This window comes from Caretta caretta, chromosome 3, assembly GCF_965140235.1.
Source record: "Caretta caretta isolate rCarCar2 chromosome 3, rCarCar1.hap1, whole genome shotgun sequence".
Classification (NCBI taxonomy): Eukaryota; Metazoa; Chordata; order Testudines; family Cheloniidae; genus Caretta; species Caretta caretta.
Window position 1 is genome coordinate 191,970,883 of NC_134208.1, and position 24,984 is coordinate 191,995,866.

At 45.3% G+C, this 24,984-nt stretch overlaps 1 protein-coding gene across 1 annotated transcript in view; it reads left to right on the forward strand.

Annotated features, from left to right (window-relative positions):
* LOC125633464 (uncharacterized) overlaps window positions 1-18,756 on the forward strand; it is a 92,392-nt gene extending 73,636 nt beyond the window's left edge. The window contains exons 10-12 of the mRNA XM_048842766.2: window positions 7,382-7,523; window positions 15,143-15,272; window positions 16,536-18,756. Of these exons, the coding sequence (XP_048698723.2) occupies window positions 7,382-7,523; window positions 15,143-15,272; window positions 16,536-16,668 (405 nt within the window). The 3' untranslated portion in view covers window positions 16,669-18,756. The remainder of the gene's footprint in view (window positions 1-7,381; window positions 7,524-15,142; window positions 15,273-16,535) is intronic.
* Window positions 18,757-24,984: the final 6,228 nt, after the last annotated feature.

Consider the following 24,984-nt stretch of genomic DNA (forward strand, 5'->3'; position numbering starts at 1 on the left):
CCTCTGCTTCCACCATGAGATGATGCACTTGGCTGCAGTCTTGGGACTCCCTCAGGAGGTCCAACAGTCTATTCAGGACCTCCCTTTCAAAGACTGTTCACTTTTTTCCAAGCAGATGGACATGAGACTACATGGCCTGAAGGACTCAAGGGCTACCCTCTGGTCCCTGGGCCTCTATGCTTCCATCTGCTTCTAGAAAGCATGTCAGGGCCCAACAGCTGCCATGCTTCTCAGCTCTGCCTCCGAGACAGGACCCCTCCTAGCCGGGGTCACATAGGTACTCTGGTGGGCTAAAGCAGGTCTTTTGAAGGTGAGCCTGAGAGCACTATACTAGTTCCCGCTTCAGATCCTGCCTCCCCTTTATTTTTGGACTGACTGTCCCACTTCAGCCCGGCATGGTCCTGCATAACATTGAACTGCTAGGTGCTAAATACTGTGGCAATCAGTTATACCTTGCTTTTTTCATCCACTCCTCCCTCCCACACCATCCCCATTCCTCTTCAGGGACCTTCTCACGAGCAACTCCTTGCCCAGGAGGTGCAGACCCTCCTACAGATGGGGGCCAAGGAGGAGGTGTGAGGGGTTGGGTCACAGAGACTCCCTTCAAGACTGTCACTCAATGAGCTGGGATGCCACTGAGAACAACCCTCCTGCCAGAACCGGCGCCCCTCCACTCCTGTCCTGCTGAGTTAGACACTCCAGTCAGCTCCAGCACAGACCCAGAGGTTGGGCCATGCCTCTCTGAAGTTCACTGAAACTGAGATTCACTCAGCCCAGGGGCTTCTCAGTTAACAGGGACTTCCCAAGCACCCAGTGTTCAGCCTTTCTGGGAACCTGAACCCCAAATAAATCTGTTTTACTCTGTATAAAACTTATACGGGGTAAATTCATGAATTGTTCGCCCTCTGTATCACTGATAGAGAGATATGCACAGCTGTTTGCTCCCCCAGGTACTAATCACTTACTCTGGGTTTATTAATAAAAGTGATTTTATTAAGTATAAAAAGTAGCATTTAAGTGGTTTCAAGTATAACAGCCTGAACAAAGTAAGTCACCAAGCAAAATAAAGCAAAAGCACACAAGTCTAAGTCTAATACATTAAGAAACTGAATACAGGTAAATCTCACCCTCAGAGATGTTCCAGTAAGCTTCTTTCACAGACTAGACGCCTTCCTAGTCTGGGCCGAATCCTTTCCCCTGGTACAGTTCTTGTTAGTTCCAGCAAACATCTCAGGTGGTAAGCAGGGGTTTTCTCATGACTGGCCACCCCTTTTGTCGTGCTCCACCCCTTTTATAGCTTTGGCACAAGGCGGAAATCTTTTGTCTGTGCTTGTCCTGGCTCTGCCTCATCAATGGAAAAGTACAAGGATTAAGATGGATTCCAGCCTCATGTGACATGGTCACATGTCACTGTAACACCCCTAGTCTCCATTCTTCCTGGGTTGGCCCACAGGAAGGTTTGCAGGTAAATAAGCCATTTACAACCAATTGTCTGGGCCACACTTACATTTACAACCATTAATGGCCCACACTTGGCATAATTACAATAGGACCTCAGAGTTATACTTCATATTTCTAGCTTCAGATACAAGAATGATACGTGCATACAAATAGGAGGAATATATTCAGTAGGTTGTAACCTTTGTTATGATACCTTACAAGAGACCTTTTCCATAAAGCATATTCCAGTTACATCATATTCACACTCATACCATATTTCCATAAAACATATGGAATGCCATGTCACAGGAGGTACCTTGAAACTTCAGAGAGAAGGGGTTTTACTCCCATTATTTCCTAATCCCAAAGGCCAAAAGGGGCGTTCGTCCCATCCTGGACCCGTGTCGCTTCAACAGATATCTCAAGAAACCAAGGTTCCGCATGGCCTCCCTGGCCTTCATCATTCCCTCTCTGGATTCAAGGGACTGGTACGCCGCCCTTGGCTTGAAAGACACTTACTTTCACATTCTGTTTTTCATGGCCACAGAAGATTTCTCAAGTTTATTGTAAACCAGACTCATTACCAATTCACCGCTCTTCCCTTCTGCCTGTTTGCAGTCCCCTGGGTTTTCATGAAGTGCATGGCGGTGGTAGCTGCCTTCCTCAAACAGCTCTACTCATACCTCAAGGACTGGCTGATCATAGAATCATAGAATATTAGGGTTGGAAGAGACCTCAGTAGGTCATCTAGTCCAATCCCCTACTCAAAGCAGGACCAACACCAACTAAATCATCCCAGCCAGGGCTTTGTCAAGCCGGGCCTTATAAAACCTCTAAGGATGGAGATTCCACCACCTCCCTAGGTAACCCATTCCAGTGCTTCACCACCCTCCTAGTGAGATAGTGTTTCCTAATATCCAAACTAGACCTGATGAAGTGTTGTTCAGAAGCTCAAGTAAAGAACAGCATCAGCTTGGTCCAACCCACTTTCCGAGCACTGGGCCTGTTGATAAATGAGCAAAAGTCAACACTTATTACAGTTCAGAGAATAGGTTTATCAGGGCTGTGCTCGACTCGACCCACGCCAGAGCCTTCCTTCCAGAGGCCCAATTACAGACCACTGTTGGACCTGATATCCAAGGTCATGGTTCACCCAATCATGACAGCCTGGGTTTGCTTCAAGCTACTGGGGCACATTGCCACGTGCACGTAAATGGTCCGGTACTCAGGGCTGTGCCTTAGGCCCCTGCAGACATGGCTAGCATCTGTTTACACCCCGAACAGACACCACTTGGACTTGGTGCTTATTGTTCCAACCCCAGTCCTCACCTCCCTAGACTGGTGAAAGGACCCATGGTCGGTGATGATGGAAGTCCCCTTTGTTGCGCCCCAGTTATTAGTGTCCCTAGTCTCGGACATGTCAGACCTAGGTTGGGGAGCCCACCTTGACAGCCTCAGGACTCAAGGCCTGTGGTCCCAGAAAAAACTCTGCCTGCACATAAACATCAGAGAGCTCAGAGCAGTCCGCTTAGCTTGCCAAGTGTTCCTTCCCCGGATCACAGGCAAGGTCTTGCAAGTTCTAACGGACAACACTGTGGCCATGTTCTATATCAACAAGCAGGGAGGAGCTCGTTCCTCTGCCCTGTGTCAGGAGGCCATCCATGTATGGGACTTCTGCGTGAAGCACTCCATCCACCTGATTCACACCTTCTGGGAGCCCAGAATGCACAAGCAGATCACCTCAGCAGATCCTTCTCCTCTCACCATGAGCGGTCCCTTCACCCAGATGTCACCAGGTTTATCTTCCAAAGGTGAGTGTCTTCCAGTGGACCTGTTCACAACTAAGCAGAACAGGAAATGCCAGCAGTTTTGCTTACTGAGCGGGCACAGCCCAGGCTCCCTCTCCAACGGCTTCCTGCTTCGTTGGACAGAACTCCTATTCTACGCATTTCCCCCAGACAGATCTGTCTGGTTCACAGGTCCTCCTGAATATCAAACGGTACAAGGCAAGAGTTATTCTTATAGGCTCGGTGTTGCTATGCCAACACTGATTCGTCATGCTGCTGGATCTATCAGTAGCAACCTCACTTCTGCTTCTGCTCCACCTGAGTCTGATCTCTCAAGACCACTGTCGGTTACTCCAACCGAACCTCGGCTCCCTTCAGCTAACTGCTGTTACATGGCTGAACCCGGAGAAGCAGGCCTGTTTGGAACAAGTTTGACAGGTCTTGGTGGGTAGTAGGAAGCTGTCCACTAGGGTTATCTACCTTGCCAAATGGAAGTGTTTTTCGATATGGGCATCCCAAAGAGACCTCTCTCCGACTCAGCCTTCCCTTCAGTCGATCCTGGACTACTTGCTCCATCTTAAGCAACAAGGTCAGCTCTCGCATCTATGAAGGTGCATTTTTGGCCTTCCACCCACAGGTGAACAGCAGGTGAGTGTTCTCTCACAAAATGACAGTCCGCTTTCTTAAAGGCCTTGAGAGACTTTATCCTCAGGCCTGTGAGATGATCCCCCCCTGTGGGACTTAAATCTGGTTCTGTTGAGGCTCACATGACCTCCCTGTGAGCTCCTGGTGTTGTGCCCTCTACTGCTTCTCTCTGCGAAGGTTGCCTTCCTGGTAGTCATCACCTCAGCAAGAAGAGTCTCTGAAATCAAGGTCCTTACGTCAGAACCACCATACATGGTGTTCTTCAAGGACAGGGTCCAACTGTGCCCGACCTGGCCTTCCTGCCAAAGGTAGTTTTGCAGTTCCATAGCAACCAGGCCATTTTCCTGCCAGTCTTCTTTCTGAAGTCTCACAAGAATTCAGACGAGCGGCAGCTTTGCTTATTGGATGTTAGGCATGCCCTCACCTTCTGCATCAAGAGGACTAAACCCTTTCACAGATCTATGCAACTCTTCGTAGCAGTAGTAGAAAGGATGAAAGGGCTACCAGCATCGGCCTAGAGGCTCTCATGCTGAATAGCTTCCTGTATGCTACAAGGAAGCAGATGTCCCACCTCCAGCCATAGTGACTGCTCACTCCACAAGAGCTCAGGCCTCTTCAGCAGCATTCCTCATGCAGGTTCCAATCCAGGACCTCTGCAGGATCACAACCTGGTTGTCGGTGCATACCTTCTCATCCTACTACGTCATCACCCAACAGGCTCGAGACATGCCAGGTTTATGAGAGCTGTGTTGTAGTCTGCATGTCCATGAGCTCTGAGCCCACCTCCTTGGATACTGCTTGTGAGTCACTGAACATGGAATGGACATGAGCAAGCACTTGAAGAAGAAAAATCTGTTACTAACCTTTCTGTAACTGTTGTTCTTTGAGGTGTGTTGCTCATGTCCATTCCATGACCCACCCTCCTACCTGTCTGTTGGAGTTGGCTGGCAAGAAGGCACCGAGAGGGTGCGGGGTCGGCGCCTCCCCCTTATACTGGTGCATAAATCTCACCCTCAGAGATGTTCCAATAAGCTTCTTTCACAGACTAGACACCTTCCTAGTCTGGGCCGAATACTTTTCAGACCAATGTTGTGGTTTATGGCCTGGGTCCAGCAATCACTCACCCACCCGTAGTTACAGTCCTTTGTCCCAGTTTCTTTCAGGCATCTCTTTGGGGTGGAGAGGCCATCTCTTGAGCCAGCTGAGGACAAAAAGGAGAGGCTTCCAGGGCCTTTTATATTCTCTCTCTTGTGGGCGGAAACCCCTTTGTTTTCCTGTGCAAAATCACAGCAACAAGATGGAGTTTGTAGCTACCTGGACAAGTCACATGTCCATGAATGATTTAGCTTTTTTCAGGCCGACGTCATTGTTTACATGTTAGTTTGAACGTGCCCAGGAAAGCTCAGATGTGGATTGTCGTCTCCCAAAGTCCATTGTCAGTTAAGTGTTTCTTGATTGGGCACTTACGCAGAATAGTCCTTTCTCAAGAAGCTGACCAAATGGTTCACTGATGCTACTTAGAATCAAACACATTGAGATACAAGTACATAGCCAATATTCATAACTTCAGATGCAAAAATGATACATACAGCCAACATAATCATAACTAGCAAATTACAACCTTTCTATAGACACTTTACTTGACCGCCTCTGTATAAGATTTGGTGTGACTATAGGATCTTGGTTGCAACAATGATCTATACGGTCACAGTTCATGTCAATAACATCACACTTGAAACAAAGTCCTATTTATTTCAGTGGTGTTACTTCAGATTGAGACTAGTGTTAACATGAAAGCACAATTTGGCTACGTTGCTTTCATTTGTGTACAGAGTTCATGGGCATGACGCACAGTACATGTAACATCTTGTTTTGTTTTCATCTCTTCTCCCTTCCCTTTACCTTCTCTTCTCTGCCTGGATGTAAGATCAATTTCTTCTCCTTCCTGTATTTGTTGATGTAGCAGGATTGACTCATCTAGATTGTTTTTCTCTCAAACATTGGTTGCTAGGTATCTGAAACAATGGAAAAAAACGGAAAAAAGGAAAAACAATGAAGTCAGCTCAGGCTGATCACATCACAGAACGAAGTGCTAGAATGAAGAGATGTCTGTCAGTCAAATATCAAGAAGAAAACAATAATTTAGTACTGCTATGGACAGTGTAATGGATGGCAAATAATATTTACAGAGAAGTAGCTTATTGCTCACTCATGTGCAAGGGCATGAGAAAAAAGTTCCAGGTTTTCACTGTACCTACATGCGTCTACAAGTGCTCAGAAGTGAATATGATCTCCGTAAACCACCCCAGAGTATCAGAACCAACTGGTACTCACCGGCTAACATAGGCCTGAAGGAATAGCCATCATCATTCAAATACTGTTACTTGCATAGTGCTGTTGATGAATACTGTTCTTTACAGTAATAAAAAAGTATCCATAAAACAATATCACCACCCTGAAGCGCTTGCCACCTAGAGGCAAACAAGTACATTACAATAAACACAAGTAGTACAGAGTGGATTTCTGCTGAGGGGGAGATGTGGTCAGAGCCATGGGAAGGAAGATGAATTAATACGATTGTATATTATCCTGCCTGGCAGGACTACTTGCTGTCTCTTTAAAGTGTGTTTTGACTTTGAAAAGGGGGGCTGTAAAAATGGCCCTGTGGGGCTCCAAGTTTATTGTTACTCAGTGTGCAGTATCATGTTTGCTAAGTTTACATGGGAAAAGATGTTTATTCTAACTGCCAGCCCTGCAAACTCAAACTGGGTCAGAAAGCCAAGCTGGGTTCTTTCTGGCCCATCCATCACCAATAAAGAATCTGCAGTCAGAATTTAGTTAACAGTTCTTCTGTTCATCATTAGCATTTATTACTTGTACCATGCCCTAAGATGCACTGGGAGCCTCAGAAAACAAACATTCCTTTACCAAAGAGAACACAACCTAGAATTTAGTTGTGATACAAGTGCATTTACACTTCTTGGGGAGCAGGTTTTTCGTTAATTTTATTTGTCTCAAGTCAGTTTTTAAGGTGAATTTGAATGAGATGACCAGAAGAGTCCAGCTCACACTGCTAGACCTGTGCTTACTCTACAGTGAGAACAGGCGTAAAAGGTAGTTGACATTTGTGTCAGTGAAGTCATAGAATACACATGGGTAGCAGAGCTGATGAGAGAGCAGGCACAATTTTGACAGTCGCTTTTCATGGAGAACTGCACTATACACACTATTTATTGCCCCACCAATGCTAGCATGTGTTACTGTCTGTACACATTTTACAACTAGCCCTAGCTCTGTTGGTGGGTATTGGTGTTTGCAGATAGTGTAACATTATAATACAACATCTGATGGGGTTTTTGATGTTTCATTTTCACATTATTCTCCATGTTATTTGTGAAGCGTGGTAGACAGCACCCTGTTGTCTTCAGAGTTAACTGAGCTCCTTACATTTTTGCTTTTGATGGGTTTTTCTGTCTTGCATTAATACATTAACACCTATATTTCTATAGATGAGCACAGAGAACAGTTCACTTATGGAGAAAATGAAAGCCTTGGAGAATAGGTCTTCCTGCTGCTGTTTGGCTTCAGTGGTTCATGGCAATGCAGAAATACTAACAATTTCTCACCAAAGCACATTTGGTATTGATGCAGGTATGTCAAATCTTTGAAAATATCCTGTTTTCAGAAAGAAGTACAGGTGTTGGGCTAAATATGCTCTATTTGCTTGACTCTGAGAAATTTCTTTGGTAACACATGATTTGTGATGTGACATTAAATTGCCAGCTTCTCAAACAAGGGGCATGAACTTTTTGCTGAGTTAGAAGCTAACTGTTGTTAAAACTGTTGTTTTAACATTTGGTTAAAGTAAGATGAGTATAGTATAAATAAAGATTAGGGTTACAGACTACCTATGGTTATTGCTATTACTGAATTTAAAGGGAAACTAGAAGTAGCTTTGAGTCAGTAAGAGTTTGACCCAACTTCATTGAAGTTAATGGGAGTCTTTCCATTCAGCTGGGTGGGAGTTGGATCAGATCATGAGTGCTTATTTGGGTTAAGGGTGCGCACAAGGTAAGCACAAGGCTTAGCTATTAAGTAAGTCCTATTAGGAAAGTCCAAGTAATCTCAGAAATCATTCCGGTTCCATGAGTGAAAAAAGGTACAAGGCAGAAAATACTGGAGTTGAACCGTTGGCCACAGGACTGGTGTGAAGCTGAAGGGTTTCATTTTGTGGAACTGTGGGCTGCATTCCAGGGGGGAAAGGGGCTGTGCAAATGGGACAGCCGGCATATCACAGGTAGGGAGGGCTAATCATCTCAGTTGAAGCCTGGTGAAAGGGGAAGGTGCTAAGGAGGCAAACGCAGGAGAAAGGCAAATTTAGTATGTTGTGAACAAATTGAACCAAGGGGACACAGAATGTAGAGAGAAGAATTTCTTTAATTCTTTATATACCAGTGCTAAGAGTCTAGGTAATAAGCAAGAGGAAATGGAACTCCTCATATGATGAGGAGAAATTTGATATCACTAGCATTACTAAAACAAGACAATTTGCATGATTGCAGTGTTATAATCAGTGGTTACAATCTGTTTGGAAAGAATAGCGTGGATAAAAGATGGGTGGGGAGTGGCACTCTTCATTAAAGATGCCAATATCTGTTTTAGAGTTAACAATAACTCAGAATCACAGGCTCTTGAGTGCACATAAATCAATATGCTAACTAACCAAGCCCAGAACAGGGTCTGCTAGAGGTCTGTTATAGACCATTAAAATAATCAAGAGAACAGGACGAGTTACTCCTTAAGCACCTGTCTGCAATGCATGTAAAGAAATTGTTTTCTTCTTCAAGTGATTGCACATGTGCATTCCACTCTAGGTATGTACATGCCCCAAGTACAGTTGCCGGAAATTTTTCCTTCTGTGGTACCCGTCAGGACAGTTTGAGCGCCCTCTGGTGCTGTGTGCTCATAGCCCTGGTATAAACTCCCCTAACCTTCTTACTGCCCGTGACAATCACTGGAACAGCTATCCTTGCTTTGGCGAGCTCTCTCTGTGATCTTCTGTTTCGTATATTTGGACATAGTTAGATAGTTGTAAATAGTTTTAGTGTAAGTTTTTAACTTACTGAGTTAGCTGAGTTTTTGTCCGTTCCCTGGTACCGAGGCATGCTTCAGTCACCGGGCTTCAGGCCCTGTGCCTTCTGCAACAAGGCTGTGCCCCTGAGTGACCTGCATTCAAGCTGTCTGAAGTGCCTGGGAAAAGTTCACGTTGGAGACCGCTGCCAGATCTGCAGAGACTTTAAGCCTTGGATGAAGAAGGACCAGGAGGCCAGGCTGAAGTTTTTGTTAATGGAGGCGGCACTGAACCAGGTCAGTCTGACTCAGCGCAGAGTGCCTCGGCTTTGATAAGGCATGCTCCTCCTATCATACTGGAGTTCCGGCACCGTTCACCATCCCCAGTGCCTAGGAAAAGGCACAAGAAGCAGTCGGCCGAGAGGGGACGGTCCTTGGCACCAAAGATGGCCCGCTGTGGGTATCAGAGTAGAGTGCGACCTAGGTCAGGGCACTCCTCTGCCTCGGTACGGCAGAAGTCGGCACTGTTGACTCCGGCACCTATGCAACTACCATCAAGTCCAGTACCGGATGAGTCTACATCTGCATTATAATATTGGTACCAACGCTATCTCAGTGCCGACCAGGCTGGAGGCGTTTGCTGCAGCTAGAGAACTTCTTTCACTTTTGGTACCAGTATGACTGGCAGTACAAGGGTAAGTGGTATCGGTGCTGATGGTCAGGAGGGAGCCTGTTGTTTCTGGTCATGGTTCAATGCCAGGCCCTTTGGTACTGTCAAAAGGGAAACTGGCTATGCTGGCCTCGGTGTAGGTATCTTGTCTTCGGCACTGGTGGGAACTGCACCTCCATGGTCACTGGATAGACTTGTCTTCTGAGTCAGAGTTCAAATCTTACTCCTCTCGTTTGAGGAGTCGTCCCTGCTACTCCCCCAGATGCTCCTACCCATCCATGGCCCAGGCACAGGGGTGCCATCAAGTGCATGGTCAGGTCTTCACTGGGGACCTATGCTGGTCCAGTGGCCCTTTGGGAATCCATGAGGTTTCCCCCCAGTTTCTGGAACTAACTCTAGGTGCTCTTATTTGGTGGCCTTGAAACAAAGGTCACTGCTGTCTCATGGGGCTGCAACTGGTCCAGACTCTGGTACTAAACCTGGCACAGAACTACAGGAGCCAGCTCAACGGGATCCTGCCAAGGCATAAAGAGAGGAAGAGTGTCCATAAGCTGTGCTGGCCTCCTCCTCCTCCTCCCCTGGTGAGGCTGTTTCAGAAGCAGGCATGTCCCCTCCCCAGGATGATTTTAAGGCTCACACAGAGTTGTTGAAAAGGGTGGCTTTAAATCTAGGCATACAGGTGTAGGTAGTGAAAGAATCCTCCCACAGCCTAGTTGACATTTTAGCCACTGCAGGCCCTTCAGGAGTGGTTCTGCCTCTCAATGAGGCCATTATGGACCCTGTTAAAGCCATATGGCAGGCTGCTGCACCCCCACCCCCCAATCAAAAAGGTCTTAACAAAAGTACTTTGTTCATGCACAGGTTTATGAGTTCTTGTACACCCCTCCCTCCCTGTCCTCAGCATCCTGGTGGTATCTGCTGCCAATGAAAGAGAAAGGCAGGGCCATCAGGATGCAACCCCAAAAGCAAAGGACTCCAATAAACTGGATTTGTTTGGTAGAAAATTTATCTTATGGGTGGCGGGGGAGGATTGCAGCTCAGGATTGCAAACCAGCAGGCGCTGCTGACCAGATATGATTTCAACATGTGGGACTCCAGAAAGAAGTTCAAGGACTTGCTCGCACAAGAGGCCAGGCAAGAATTCTCCTCGCTGGTGGACGAGGGAAAATCAGTATCAAGGGCGTCATCGCAAGCTGCTTTGAATGTGGCTGGCTCAGCAGCCAGGTCCATGGCTTTGGCAGTGGCCATGTGCAGGAGTTCATGGCTTCCGACCTCGGGTCTCCTGCAGAAAGTCCAGCAAACCCTTCAGGACCTGCCTTTCGAGGGAGCTTTGCTCTTTTCAGAACAAACTCATGCAACCTTAAGTCACTTGGTTTGTACACACCAGCAACTTCAATGAAGCACTACAGGCCCCAACAGCCTGATCAGTACTCTGCCCTGCCTGTCCATCAGGATCTGCAGAGTAAAAGAAGCAGGGGTTTTAGATGTAGGGCACCCCTCCTTTCTACTGTGATGTTGATACCTGCCCCACCCAGATATCCAGGGGTTCTAAGCAGGTGTTTTGATATGACACTTGAGGACGCCATACCAGTTTCCATGATGTCAGACCCTGTTTCTCCTTTGTTTACAAACCGCCTTTCCCACTTCCTAAATCCATGGTCTGATATCACCATAGACCACTGGGTGTTGAGCGTGGTGGAAGTGGGTTACGTTTTACAGGTTATTTCCCCTTCTTCTCACCCTCCCTCTCCATACCTATTCAGGAACCCCTGTCACGAAAAACTTCTGGTCCAAAAGGTTCAATCTTTTCTTTGGGTTGGAGCCGTGGAAGAGGTTATGCAGAATTTAAGAGGGAAGGAGTTCTACTCCCGTTATTTCTTAATCCCAAAAGCCAAGGGAGGTCTCAGACCAATTCTACATCTGCGCCACCTCAACAGCTATCTCAAGAAAATAAATTTCCACATGGTCACCAGTTATGGAAGGCTGGTAACCATTTTTTATGGAGGACTTCAAGTTGGGAGACATGCTGGAGATCCCATGTAGCCGTTAGTAAAACATCATTAGAGTGTCTAAAAATTATAGATTATAATTTTCTAATACCAAAGGTATTGCATCCAACTCAAGGGTAACTATTTTAGACTTAATTATGATTAATTCATATTTATCACTAGACTAGAAGTTAGTTGAACAGTAAAAAAATATATTAAGGTTATATCTGTGATAAAATTTTGATTTTTAATATTTTTATTAATTCATCAGTGTTTAAATGGATTCCTGTTAAATTCATTCATTTAAACTTTGCAAGTAGTCATAACAACTTGGTTTTACTTTCTATAATTTCTCATCTTTACATTCCATATTAATAAAACAGATAAACGTATATTATTTTTGAGCCTGCAATTTAGTTAAGCAACTAAATTCAGTTAATCCCTGAGAAATCTGCTGTGGGTACTTAATTAGTTAAAACTCCTTATGTAATGTGTGTATTATACTGTATCTATGCTAATGTCTAAAGCCTGTTAGATAGGTCCTCTGTGAGGGATGTGTGACGGGTTGGACCCCTTGGAAAGCCACCTGATGTGCTAAGATACTGCTGGGTCTATCTGTTCTGCCTGCATGGGGTCCCTTTAACCTGTCTTGCTGAGCCAGGCTCTTAAAACCTCCTCTAACACACACACAGGCAGGGCCACACCCAGCTTCAGGTCAGCTCTGGGAAGCCTCAGTTTAAGGGTCTTGCTCCAGCACTCAGATGTCCACCTCCCTTGGAGTACAGACCCAAAGATATATTATGAAATTCGGCCGCTCCCTCAATGTGGAGAGAGATGTACACATTTCTTGCCCTCCCCCCAGTTAGAAATTACAGAAACTGGGTTTAATAATAAACAAAACACATTTTATTAACTATAAAAGGCAGATTTTAAGTGGTAAAATAGGTAACAAACAGAACAAAGCAGATTCCTAAGCAAATGAAATCAAACACGCAAACTAAGCTAGTTTCATTACAGAAATTGGTTATGAATAGTATTTCTCACCCTAGATATTGTTGCAGGCAGTTTGCAAAGTTTCTGTGGTTCAGAATTCCAGTTATATTCTTTTTCAGACTGGACCCCTATTTCAGTCTGGACTCCCCCTGGCCTTCCCTTTTGCAGTCTTTCTTAGGCAGACAGGCCAAGGAAAGGAGGAGTCCTGTTTGCCTTCCTCCCCACCCTTAAATAGGATTTACATAAGGCGGGAATCCTTTGTTTCCCAACTTTGACCCAGCCTCCCCCCTTCCTTTACAGTGGAAAGTTACAAGAAGTCCCAGGTAATGTTTTAGTATCATGTGACAAGACCACCTGACCCTGTAGTATCACAGCGTCCATGAGTCAGTGCCAGTCTGGAGCGTCCACAGGAAGGCCAAGCTTTTCACAGTTCGTTGTCCTCGCTGATGGGCCATCCTCCCTGTCTGGCTTTTCCATTGTTGTACCTGAAGTGTTAGCAGTGGCCGTCACCCAAAATAGCACAGTTGAAATACAGATACAGAGTCAATATTCCTAACTTCCGATACAGAAATGACACAGGCATACAAATTGGATAATCGCGTTCCGTAAATTATAACCTTTCCAGTGATATCTCACATGAGCCATTTTGCGTAAAGTATATCTCAGTTATGTCATATTCGTATCATAAACATAGTTTCATAAAGAATATAGAATGACATGTCCCAGGATGTATTAACAATTCTGCAGTTAGGTATTTACACAGCCCATTAACTTCCATATCTAAGTGCCTCTCAAGTATTAGTTCTTAGAATGGCAAGATTAGTGATAAGTTCCAGGGTCCAGGGCTATCTTCCATATACTCAGACCTTCCTCAACTAGTTGACAATTTCTTTGTGTGTAATGGAGTGTAATTACTGTGAAGGGAGAGGCAATTTCTTTGATAGTTAGATCTAGTTTGGGCTGAAAAATCATGACACTGAATATTTAGAACATGTCACATTGTATTGTTAGCATATACGCATCTTTAGTCCTGCACTATCCAAATTCCCAGAAAACAAATTAATCTCATACCATAAGGTGACCCACCAAGTGTGAAAACAAATCAGTTATTCCTCTCACAGGTTAGAAGTGGCAAAAAATAATGCTTCTGTAAAAGTCTAGATTCAGTTTTAACTGTAAAATCATAACCATTACACCTGTAATAATGAGCTTATCAAGATTAAGATTTAAAGATCTGATGATAGAACATGACAGTTAACATGTTCTAACGTGTCTGAAAAGTTTAGCGTAGACTAGGCAGTATGTATTTTTTTAATACAGTCTAAGCCGATCGAGATAAAGCTTAGACTTCTCTCTGTACCTTAACCAATTTAACGTGTATGAAAGGCCTTGTTTATATTATATGCTGTGTAGTTGTAGCTGTATTGGTTGTAGGATATTAGACCGACAAGGTGGGTGAGGTAAAATATTTTTTATTGGACCAATTTCTGTTGGTGACAGAGAGAAGCTTTCAAGGCACACACAGCTCTTCTTCAGGGTGACATATTTTAAGTATTCAGTGTCGTGATTTTTCAGCCCAAACTGGATATGGCAACCTAAGAAATTGCCTCTCTCTTCAGTGATTACACTCCAATAGACGCAAAGAAAGTGTCAACCAATAGAGGGAGGTCTGAGTGTACAGAAGATAGCTTTGTGTGGCTCGAAACCTTGTCTCTCTCTCCAACAGAATTTGATCCAATAAAAGATATTATCTCACCCACCTTGTTTATGTTCTACTTTCAAACATGGTAGTTAGACCGTGTTAACTAAAATATTTGGATACCATACCTTTCACTCTAGTCTAGACAGGCCATGTGGCTGGCAGTTAGACCAATACTGTTGCTACTAAGCCCCAACAAGCTCTTAAAGGGCACCTAGTCATAAATAATCCTTTCGATGTTACTCTAGTAGAATGTAGCTAAACTGTAGCCTACATAGTACAGTGTGAATGATTTCAGTATCAAACCTCACATTAAAACCCTGTGGTTAGGTGTCCCAGAATTAGACAGCAAATATCTATTTTTCAGATGCTTAGTGGAATTGTGCCTTTGTTCTGTGAGGCTAGAACTGAGTGTGTGTTTGTGGATTTTTTGCAGTGGGAAAAAATATTTTCATAATCTGAAATAAATTCTGGAATTGTGTGTGAAAGTTTGAAGAATTATAGCCAGACTGCTTTGATGAAACACATTTCCCTCACTCCCCCCCGCCGATTGGAGCACATTAACAATGAAATGCTAGACCATGTGATACTTGGTAGTCGCTTACCACATCCACTAAGTTATCTCCACTTGCAGTGTAACAGAAAGATGTTTCCAAGATTTATTTTAGCCCTCCCCCCCCCCCCCCAATCATGTTAAAGCAGGACATCTGGACCATTTTTAGCCTTGCTGTCTGTTACTTGATCATTGCAAAGAGGATATTTTCTTTAAGAATAAAGGGAAAAGAACACATTCATTCAATTAAAACTGACCCAGAATAACAACAAGGGAATGTCTGTCTGTCTCTTTCAGAAAGCCCTCATTGCTTCAATAGTTGTGGTGATGCAACTTGCAATTCTGGGACACAAAGGGGTAAATGTGTTGCTGGGACAAGCTCAGTGGAGGATGATGAAATCGGAATGAAAGAGATGTATAAACAGCTGTAAGAACTGATTTTTGTTATTTCTTACTACAAATGTAAAAGGGGGTTGGATACCATTTTCCCTTCTGGAAAGTTTATAATGAGTGTGAAACATATTATAAGGAATTCAAATAGCATGTAACTAGAACAGTGACAACTTGGCACAACCAACTGCACCTATACAAATAGGGGGAGATACATAAAAAACAGAGTAAATAATCTAAATGGAGTGTCAGGATGGTTTTGTAACAAACCTACAATCCTGGCATAGATTTCCCAACTTTGTTGTACTTCATGTACCTGCTTTGTCAGGAAATCCTGAATATGGGCAACAAGTTGTGGATCGTGCAAATACTTATGAACATGGTATTTCTCACATGTATAAAGTGAAGCATGTTCACGTTTGCAGGACTGGGCCCTACAATGGAAGGAATGCAGTTGTGGAAAAATTACAAAACTGGTAGAAAAAGTCTCTCTACAAAGAGGGCACATAATATTAAATACACAAATGTAGTCCCTGTTTCTGCAGCCACTTAAGCGTGTGTGTAATTTTTCTCAGGTGACCAATACTAATGGAACTATTCATATGAAAAGAAGTGGCCACATGCTTTGAGGTTTGCAGGAATGGGTCCTAAAGTTACTGAAAGTGTCGTCATGTGTGTTTGCACTGCACTTAGCACAATGGGGCCTTGATCCTCATGGGGGCCTCTTGGCGCTATTGTGATATAATTCAAAATCGAAGTCTACAAGTCAGCCAACTCTGAAGCACTGTTTCTATTTCAGTGACAGAACTTGTCTGACCCACCTTGTCCTTGCTTTCCCTGCTGAACACAGGCGAAATTATAGGGTATAAGGCATTTCTACTGTTGTGGCAAATCATAGGTCTGATCCCACGTTCCTTGAGCATCTGAACTTCCACTGAAGACAACGACACTTTTGAGTTCTTGTGGAATTCAGAATAGGGCTGTCTGCAAGCACAAATTTTTGTGTGTGAATAAAATTGTAGGTACAAATTGAGAAACCATTTTTGATCATTTGACCTTTAAAAGATCTGAAGCCGTTAGACTCACATTGAGTATCAGTTTTCATTTCCTGCCATCCTGTAGTCTAAACATCAGCATGAGACACAAAAATTAAATTACTCCAATGTAGGCAGCCCTTTAATACATATTCTTTTAAAAATCAAGTTTTCTTTTAAAATTCTCTCTGTGTAAGTAGCAATTGTTAACCTGGTTTAATTCAGATATACAAAAAGATGGTGATGTAATCATCTTATTCTTAAAGGAAGAGAGAACGTAACCTTCTACTTGATGTCATGCTACTTATGTACACAAGACGATGGTTTCTGGAAGAAGCAATACCATATGTAAGAAGAACTCTTAAGAAATGCGGAGTAAATTCAGAAGACAGAAACTGAAACTCAGATCTATTATCCAGCCAAAACACAGGATTTAATGTAACAGCTCACAACGGGGTTTGCTCTTGCTTCAAAGGGTATGTCTACACTGCAAGTAGACAAGCGCGGCTAGTCCATGCCAGCTGACTCGGGCTCGTGGGGCTCGGGCTTTAATTGTGGTGTAGACATTAGGGCTCTGGCTACAGCCTGAGCTCTGGGATCCTCCCACCTCGCAGGGTCCTAGAGCCTGGGCCCCAGCCGAGTGTCTATGCCGGAATTAAACAACCTCTTAGACCAAGCCAGCTGTGCATGTCTAATTGCAGCGTAAACATACTCCTAGAGATCAGTGGGAGCATAATTAAATCCAATACTGTAGAAGCCTGATTTTTAAACTTATGTGCCTGAAATGGGTATTTAAGTGGGTGCTTCTATCTAGAACACCCACAGCTCACACTTACATCAACATCTCTGAAAAATCACACCCAAGGTGTCAAGTTAGTGTTTAAAAATTGAGGTACCCAAAGATCAGTGACCACGTTTGAAAATTTGGCTGGAGGGTATCAGGTGCCTAAGTGCAGATCTCATTGCTTCATTTTAGGCATCAGGTTACAAAGTTGGGCTCTTCAGTATGATCTGCCAGTGTTCTTCCCTTTTAGGACCATACCACCTCAATAGGTTCACAAAACTTCTACTGATGTCAGTGGGCATGGGCATACAAGGCACCAGCACAAGGGTTCTTAGCAAGTGAAATTATCTTCATTTATACTCACGTGGACCCTGCACCTCAGGGGTTTATGTTGTGCAACTTTTTTCCTGTGGAGTTTGCTGATGATGAAAAACACGTCCATTAAGATTACCCTGCACACCAATAAAAGATAGTTAGCTTGATAATTATCTAAATAAATTACCTGATCCTGACTTCAGTCAGAAATGAATGCTTCGGCAGAACATCTAATATGTTTCTTCCTTATTGTTATACAGTGCTGCATTGTACTGCTGCAGCCATCAAAATGACTGTGTACATGAGACAAATAGGTCATTAGCTATTTAAATACTTTCTATATTAATGAACACATTAACATGGCGTTAACACACCTTGCCACCTTTCTATGGTAGCCCTGCAGATCCCCTTCATTTGTTTTATGCATTTATTTTGGTGAAAATGCTGAACTGTTGAAACAACTTGTGGAGCTTATATTGTATAACAGTAGTAAAGGAAACTTACATCACATCCTGTTTCAGCAGCTCATGTGTACTATGATTTTGGAATTATGCTGGGGAAGGTCTATGACCTATGTTACACAGGAAGTCAGACTAGATGATTACAATGGGTCCCTTCTGGCCTTAGAATCTGTTAATATTCTCCAGCTAGGTATTTACACAGACCATTAACTGCCATATCTAAGTGCCTTTCAAGTATTCGTTCTTAGAAGGGCAAGTTTAGTGATAAATTCCAGGGTCCAATGCTATCTTCCATACACTCAGACCTCCCTCTACCAGTTGACAATTTCTTTGTGTCTAATGGAGTGTAATTACTGCAAAGGGAGAGGCAATTCCCATACCTAGTGCAGAAATTTGGGTTTCAAACCTTTGTTACCTGTCAGCTCTGTGTTCTTGGGGAACCAGGGTGCAATACCCAGCCTGTCTGACTCATGAAAGACCACCCCCCCACCCTCTGCTTGAACCAAAGCCAATCAGACAAAAGACTTACAAAAAGCAATGAAAAGGCAGTGGAAGACACACCTAACCCCCTCCGGACAAGGGTGACAGGATTAAGGAAACTCCCCTAGCCTCATTTGCATCAAAGATGGGATACGGAGACATCCCTATTAGCACACAGAATGGACAACAGAAATTCCAAGGCAAGAACCGCATGGAACTCTGGGACCAGAAAAGCAGGAAAGCACTCTGGACCCTTGGCTACCACCACCACCTGGGAACCCTGATCAATTCAAGCTTCATGGAGTGGTGAGAACCCATCTCTCTCTCTCTAGGTATAGCCTTCTGACCCTGACTTGTGTGATCAGTTACAGTTTTCTAAACCTGACTTTTATAATCAAATTTAAGTTAGATTTAATAACTGTTTTGTTTGTTTGGCTCCCCTATGGTTATTACCTGACAATAAATAACATTCATGGTTAAGCTGGTTGCTTCTCTCTCTCTCTCCCCCCCCCCCGTGTTTGTTTTTTTGGCTTCCTCATTCACTCTGCAGCAACGCTCCTCGTACCTAAGCTAACGATCCCTGTAGCGCCCAAAAATCCTGTGGGGTTTGCTCATCAAGTGGGTTACTACCAGAACAATTGTAACGTGAAAGTGGGGATAGGGACATGCTGAATCTGGGGCATATGAGGGCGGTAGATTGAAAGTGCTGCTCGACCCAGTTTGCGCAGGCGTGCTCTATTCCGGGGCGGTGCCCAGGGCATATTGAGGGTGACAGCTGGGAAATGCTGCTCGACCCAGCCTGCTGACTCCAGGGGCATATAAGGGGTCAGTTTGGGAGTGCTGATTAACCCAGTCCTCTCAGATGCGCTCTGTTAATGTGTCTGTGTATGTGTGTGCACTCATCTGATTCTGGACAGCTCTATTGGTAGGTGGAAAAGGCATAGAACTATAGGATTAGAAAGGACCACAAGGGTCATCTAGTCTAAACCACTGCCAAGATGCAGGATTTGTTGTATCTAAACCATCCAAGACAGATGGCTCTCCAGCTGCTTTTTGAAAACCTCCAGTGAAGAAACTTCCACAATCTCCCCTAGGCAGGCTGTTCCATTGTTCCACTGTTCTTACAGTTAGGAAGTTTTTCCTGAGATTTAATCTAAATCTGCTATGTTGTAGTTTGAACCCATTACTTCTTGTCCGCTGTAGCAAAAGACAGCAACTTTTCTTCATCTTTTTTGTGCAGCCTTTCAAGTATCTGAAGACTGGAAGGAGGTTACAAGTGGAGTTCCTCAGGGATCGGTTTTGGGACCAATCTTATTTAATCTTTTTATTACTGACCTTGGCACAAAAAGTGGGAGTGTGCTAATAAAGTTTGCAGATGACACAAAGCTGGGAGGTATTGCCAGTACAGAGAAGGACTGGGATATCGTACAGGAATGACCTTGTAAGCTGGAATAATAGTAATAGGATGAAATTTAATAGTGAAAAGTGCAAGGTTATGCATTTAGGGATTAAGAACAAGAATTTTTGTTATAAGCTGGGTGCACATCACTTGGAAGTAACAGAGGAGGAGAAGGACCTTGGGGTACTGGTTGGTCACAGGATGACTATGAGCCGCTAACGTGATATGGCCGTGAAAAAAGCTAATGTGGTCTTGGGGTGCATCAGGCGAGGTATTTCCAGTAGAGCTAAGGAGGTGTTAGTACCGTTATACAAGGCACTGGTGAGACCTCACCTGGAATACTGTGTGCAGTTCTGGTCTCCCATGTTTAAGAAGGATGAATTCAAACTGGAACAGGTACAGAGAAGGGCTACTAGGATGATCCAAGGAATGGAAAACCTGTCTTATGACAGGAGACTCAAGGAGCTTGGCTTGTTTAGCCTAACTAAAAGAAGGTTGAGGGGAGATATGATTGCTCTCTCTAAATATAACAGAGGAATAAATACCAGGGATGGAGAGGAATTATTTAAACTCGGTACCAATGTGGACACAAGAACAAATGGATATAAACTGGCCATCAGGAAGTTTAGACTTGAAATTAGACAAAGGGTTCTAACCCTCAGATGAGTGAAGTTCTGGAACAGCCTTCCAAGGGAAGCAGTGGGGGCAAAAGACCTATCTGGCTTCAAGATTAAACTTGATAAGTTTATGGAGGAGATGGTATGATGGGATAACATGATTTTGGCAATGAATTGATCTTTGACTATTAGCACTAAATATGCCCAAGGGTCTGTGATGGGATGTTAGATCGGGTGGGATCTGAGTTACTAAAGAAAATTCTTTCCTGGGTGTCTGGCTGGTGAGTCTTGCCCACATGCTCAGGGTTCAGCTGATCACCATAGTTGGGGTCGGGAAGGAATTTTCCTGAAGGGCAGATTGGCAGAGGCCCTGGGGGGTTTTCGCTTGTGCAGAAGGGGGCACGGGTCACTTGCTGGAAGATTCTCTGCACCTTGAAGTCTTTAAACCATGATCTGAGGACTTCAATAGCTCAGACATAGGTTAGGGGTTTGTTACAGGAGTGGGTGGGTGAGATACTGTGGTTTGCAGTCTGCAGGTCAGACTAGACAATCATAATAGTCCCTTCTGACCTTAAAGTCTATGATTCTATCACATATCCCCCCTTAATCTCCTTTTTTCTAAACTACACATACCCGTTCCTTCAGCCTTTGCTCATATGGCTTGCATTCCATCCCTTTGATTATCTTTATTGCTTGCCTCTGGCTCCTTTCCAGTTTCTCTATACATTGGTGAAATTGGACACGGTACTCCAGCTGAGGTCTAACCAGGGCCCAGTAATATCACTTCCTGTGACTTGCATGCTATGGGTATGTCTACACTACGGAATAAGGTCGAATTTATAGAAGTCGGTTTTTTAGAAATCGGTTTTATAAATTCGAGTGTGTGTGTCCCCACAGAAAATGCTCTAAGTGCATTAAGTGCATTAACTCGGCGGAGCGCTTCCACAGTACCGAGGCAAGCGTCGACTTCCGGAGCGTTGCACTGTGGGTAGCTATCCCACAGTTCCCGCAGTCTCCGCTGCCCATTGGAATTCTGGGTTGAGATCCCAATGCCTGATGGGGCTAAAACATTGTCGCGGGTGGTTCTGGGTACGTGTCGTCAGGCCCCCGTTCCCTCCCTCCCTCCGTGAAAGCAAGGGCAGACAATCATTTCGCGCCTTTTTTCCTGAGTTACCTGTGCAGACGCCATACCACAGCAAGCATGGAGCCCGCTCAGGTAACCGTCACCCTATGTCTCCTGGGTGCTGGCAGACGCGGTACGGCTTTGCTGCACAGTAGCAGCAACCCATTGCCTTCTGGCAGCAGACGGTGCAATACGACTGGTAGTCGTCCTCGTCGTGTCCGAGGTGCTCCTGGCCACGTCGGCTGGGAGCGCCTGGGCAGACATGGGCGCAGGGACTAAATTTGGAGTGACTTGACCAGGTCATTCTCTTTAGTCCTGCAGTCAGTCCTATTGAACCGTCTTATGGTGAGCGGGCAGGCGATACGGACTGCTAGCAGTCGTACTGTACCATCTTCTGCCAGGCAGGCAAGAGATGAGGATTGCTAGCAGTCGTATTGCACCATCTTCTGCCAGGCAGGCAAGAGATGGGGATGGCTAGCAGTCGTACTGTACCATCTTCTGCCGAGCAGCCATGAGATGTGGATGGCATGCAGTCCTTCTGCACCGTCTGCTGCCAGCCAAAGATGTAAAAGATAGATGGAGTGGGTCAAAACAAGAAATAGACCAGATTTGTTTTGTACTCATTTGCCTCCTCCCCTGTCTAGGGGACTCATTCCTCTAGGTCACACTGCAGTCACTCACAGAGAAGGTGCAGCGAGGTAAATCTAGCCATGTATCAATCAGAGGCCAGGCTAACCTCCTTGTTCCAATAACAATGATAACTTAGGTGCACCATTTCTTATTGGAACCCTCCGTGAAGTCCTGCCTGAAATACTCCTTGATGTACAGGCACCCCCTTTGTTGATTTTAGCTCCCTGAAGCCAACCCTGTAAGCCGTGTCGTCAGTTGCCCCTCCCTCCGTCAGAGCAACGGCAGACAATCGTTCCGCGCCTTTTTTCTGTGCGGACGCCATACCACGGCAAGCATGGAGCCCGCTCAGCTCACTTTGGCAATTAGGAGCACATTAACCACCACACGCATTATCCAGCAGTATATGCAGCACCAGAACATGGCAACGCGATACCGGGCGAGGAGGCGACGTCAGCGCGGTCCCGTGAGTGATCAGGACATGGACACAGATTTCTCTGAAAGCATGGGCCCTGACAATGCATGCATCATGGTGCTAATGGGGCAGGTTCATGCTGTGGAACGCCGATTCTGGGCTCGGGAAACAAGCACAGACTGGTGGGACCGCATAGTGTTGCAGGTCTGGGACGATTCCCAGTGGCTACGAAACTTTCGCATGCGTAAGGGCACTTTCATGGAACTTTGTGACTTGCTTTCCCCTGCCCTGAAGCGCATGAATACCAAGATGAGAGCAGCCCTCACAGTTGAGAAGCGAGTGGCGATAGCCCTGTGGAAGCTTGCAACGCCAGACAGCTACCGGTCAGTTGGGAATCAATTTGGAGTGGGCAAATCTACTGTGGGGGCTGCTGTGATGCAAGTAGCCCACGCAATCAAAGATCTGCTGATATCAAGGGTAGTGACCCTGGGAAATGTGCAGGTCATAGTGGATGGCTTTGCTGCAATGGGATTCCCTAACTGTGGTGGGGCTATAGACGGAACCCATATCCCTATCTTGGCACCGGAGCACCAAGCAGCCGAGTACATAAACCGCAAGGGGTACTTTTCGATAGTGCTGCAAGCTCTGGTGGATCACAAGGGACGTTTCACCAACATCAACGTGGGATGGCCGGGAAAGGTGCATGATGCTCACATCTTCAGGAACTCTGGTCTGTTTCAAAAGCTGCAGGAAGGGACTTTATTCCCAGACCAGAAAATAACTGTTGGGGATGTTGAAATGCCTATATGTATCCTTGGGGACCCAGCCTACCCCTTAATGCCATGGCTCATGAAGCCATACACAGGCAGCCTGGACAGTGGTCAGGAGCTGTTCAACTACAGGCTGAGCAAGTGCAGAATGGTGGTAGAATGTGCATTTGGACGTTTAAAGGCGCGCTGGCGCAGTTTACTGACTCGCTTAGACCTCAGCGAAACCAATATTCCCACTGTTATTACTGCTTGCTGTGTGCTCCACAATATCTGTGAGAGTAAGGGGGAGACGTTTATGGCGGGGTGGGAGGTTGAGGCAAATCGCCTAGCTGCTGGTTACGCGCAGCCAGACACCAGGGCGGTTAGAAGAGCACAGGAGGGCGCGGTACGCATCAGAGAAGCTTTGAAAACCAGTTTCATGACTGGCCAGGCTACGGTGTGAAAGTTCTGTTTGTTTCTCCTTGATGAACCCCCCCGCCCCTTGGTTCACTCTACTTCCCTGTAAGCTAACCACCCTCCCCTCCTCCCTTTAATCATTGCTTGCAGAGCCAATAAAGTCATTGCTGCTTCACAGTCATGCATTCGTTATTCATTCATCACACAAATAGGGGGATGACTACCAAGGTATCCCAGGAGGGGTGGTGGAGGAGGGAAGGAAAATGCCACACAGCACTTTAAGCACAGCACTTTAAAATTTTACAACTTTAAAATTTATTGAATGACAGCCTTCTTTTTTTTGGGCAATCCTCTGTGGTGGAGTGGCTGGTTGGCCGGAGGCCCCCCCACCGCGTTCTTGGGCGTCTGGGTGTGGAGGCTATGGAACTTGGGGAGGAGGGCGGTTGGTTACAGAGGGGCTGCAGTGGCAGTCTGTGCTCCAGCTGCCTTTGCTGCAGCTCAACCATACACTGGAGCATACTGGTTTGGTCCTGCAGCAGCCTCAGCATTGAATCCTGCCTCCTCTCATCACGCTGCCGCCACCTTTGAGCTTCAGCCCTGTCTTCAGCCCGCCACTTACTCTCTTCAGCCCTCCACCTCTCCTCCCGGTCATTTTGTGCTTTCCTGCACTCTGACATTATTTGCCTCCACGCATTCGTCTGTGCTCTGTCAGTGTGGGAGGACAGCATGAGCTCGGAGAACATTTCAGCGTGAGTGCGTTTTTTTTTCTTTCTAAGCTTCACTAGCCTCTGGGAAGGAGAAGATCCTGTGATCATTGAAACACGTGCAGCTGGTGGAGAAAAAAAAAGGGACAGCGGTATTTAAAAAGACACATTTTATAAAACAGTCGCTACACTCTTTCAGGGTAAACCTTGCTGTTAACATTACATACATAGCACATGTGCTTTCGTTACAAGGTCGCATTTTGCCTCCTCCCACCGCGTGAATGGATTTTGGTTGAATGCCAGCAAACATACACTGCAATGCTTTGTTCTACAGTGATTCCCGAGTACGTGTTACTGGCCTGGAGTGGTAAAGTGTCCTACCATGAAGGACGAAATAAGGCTGCCCTCCCCAGAAACCTTTTGCAAAGGCAGAACCGCAAATGCCAGGGCAAAGTAATCCTTTCACATGCTTGCTTTTAAACCATGTATAGCATTTTAAAAGGTACACTCACCAGAGGTCCCTTCTCCGCCTGCTGAGTCCAGGAGGCAGCCTTGGGTGGGTTCGGGGGGTACTGGCTCCAGGTCTAGGGTGAGAAACAGTTCCTGGCTGTCGGGAAAACCGGT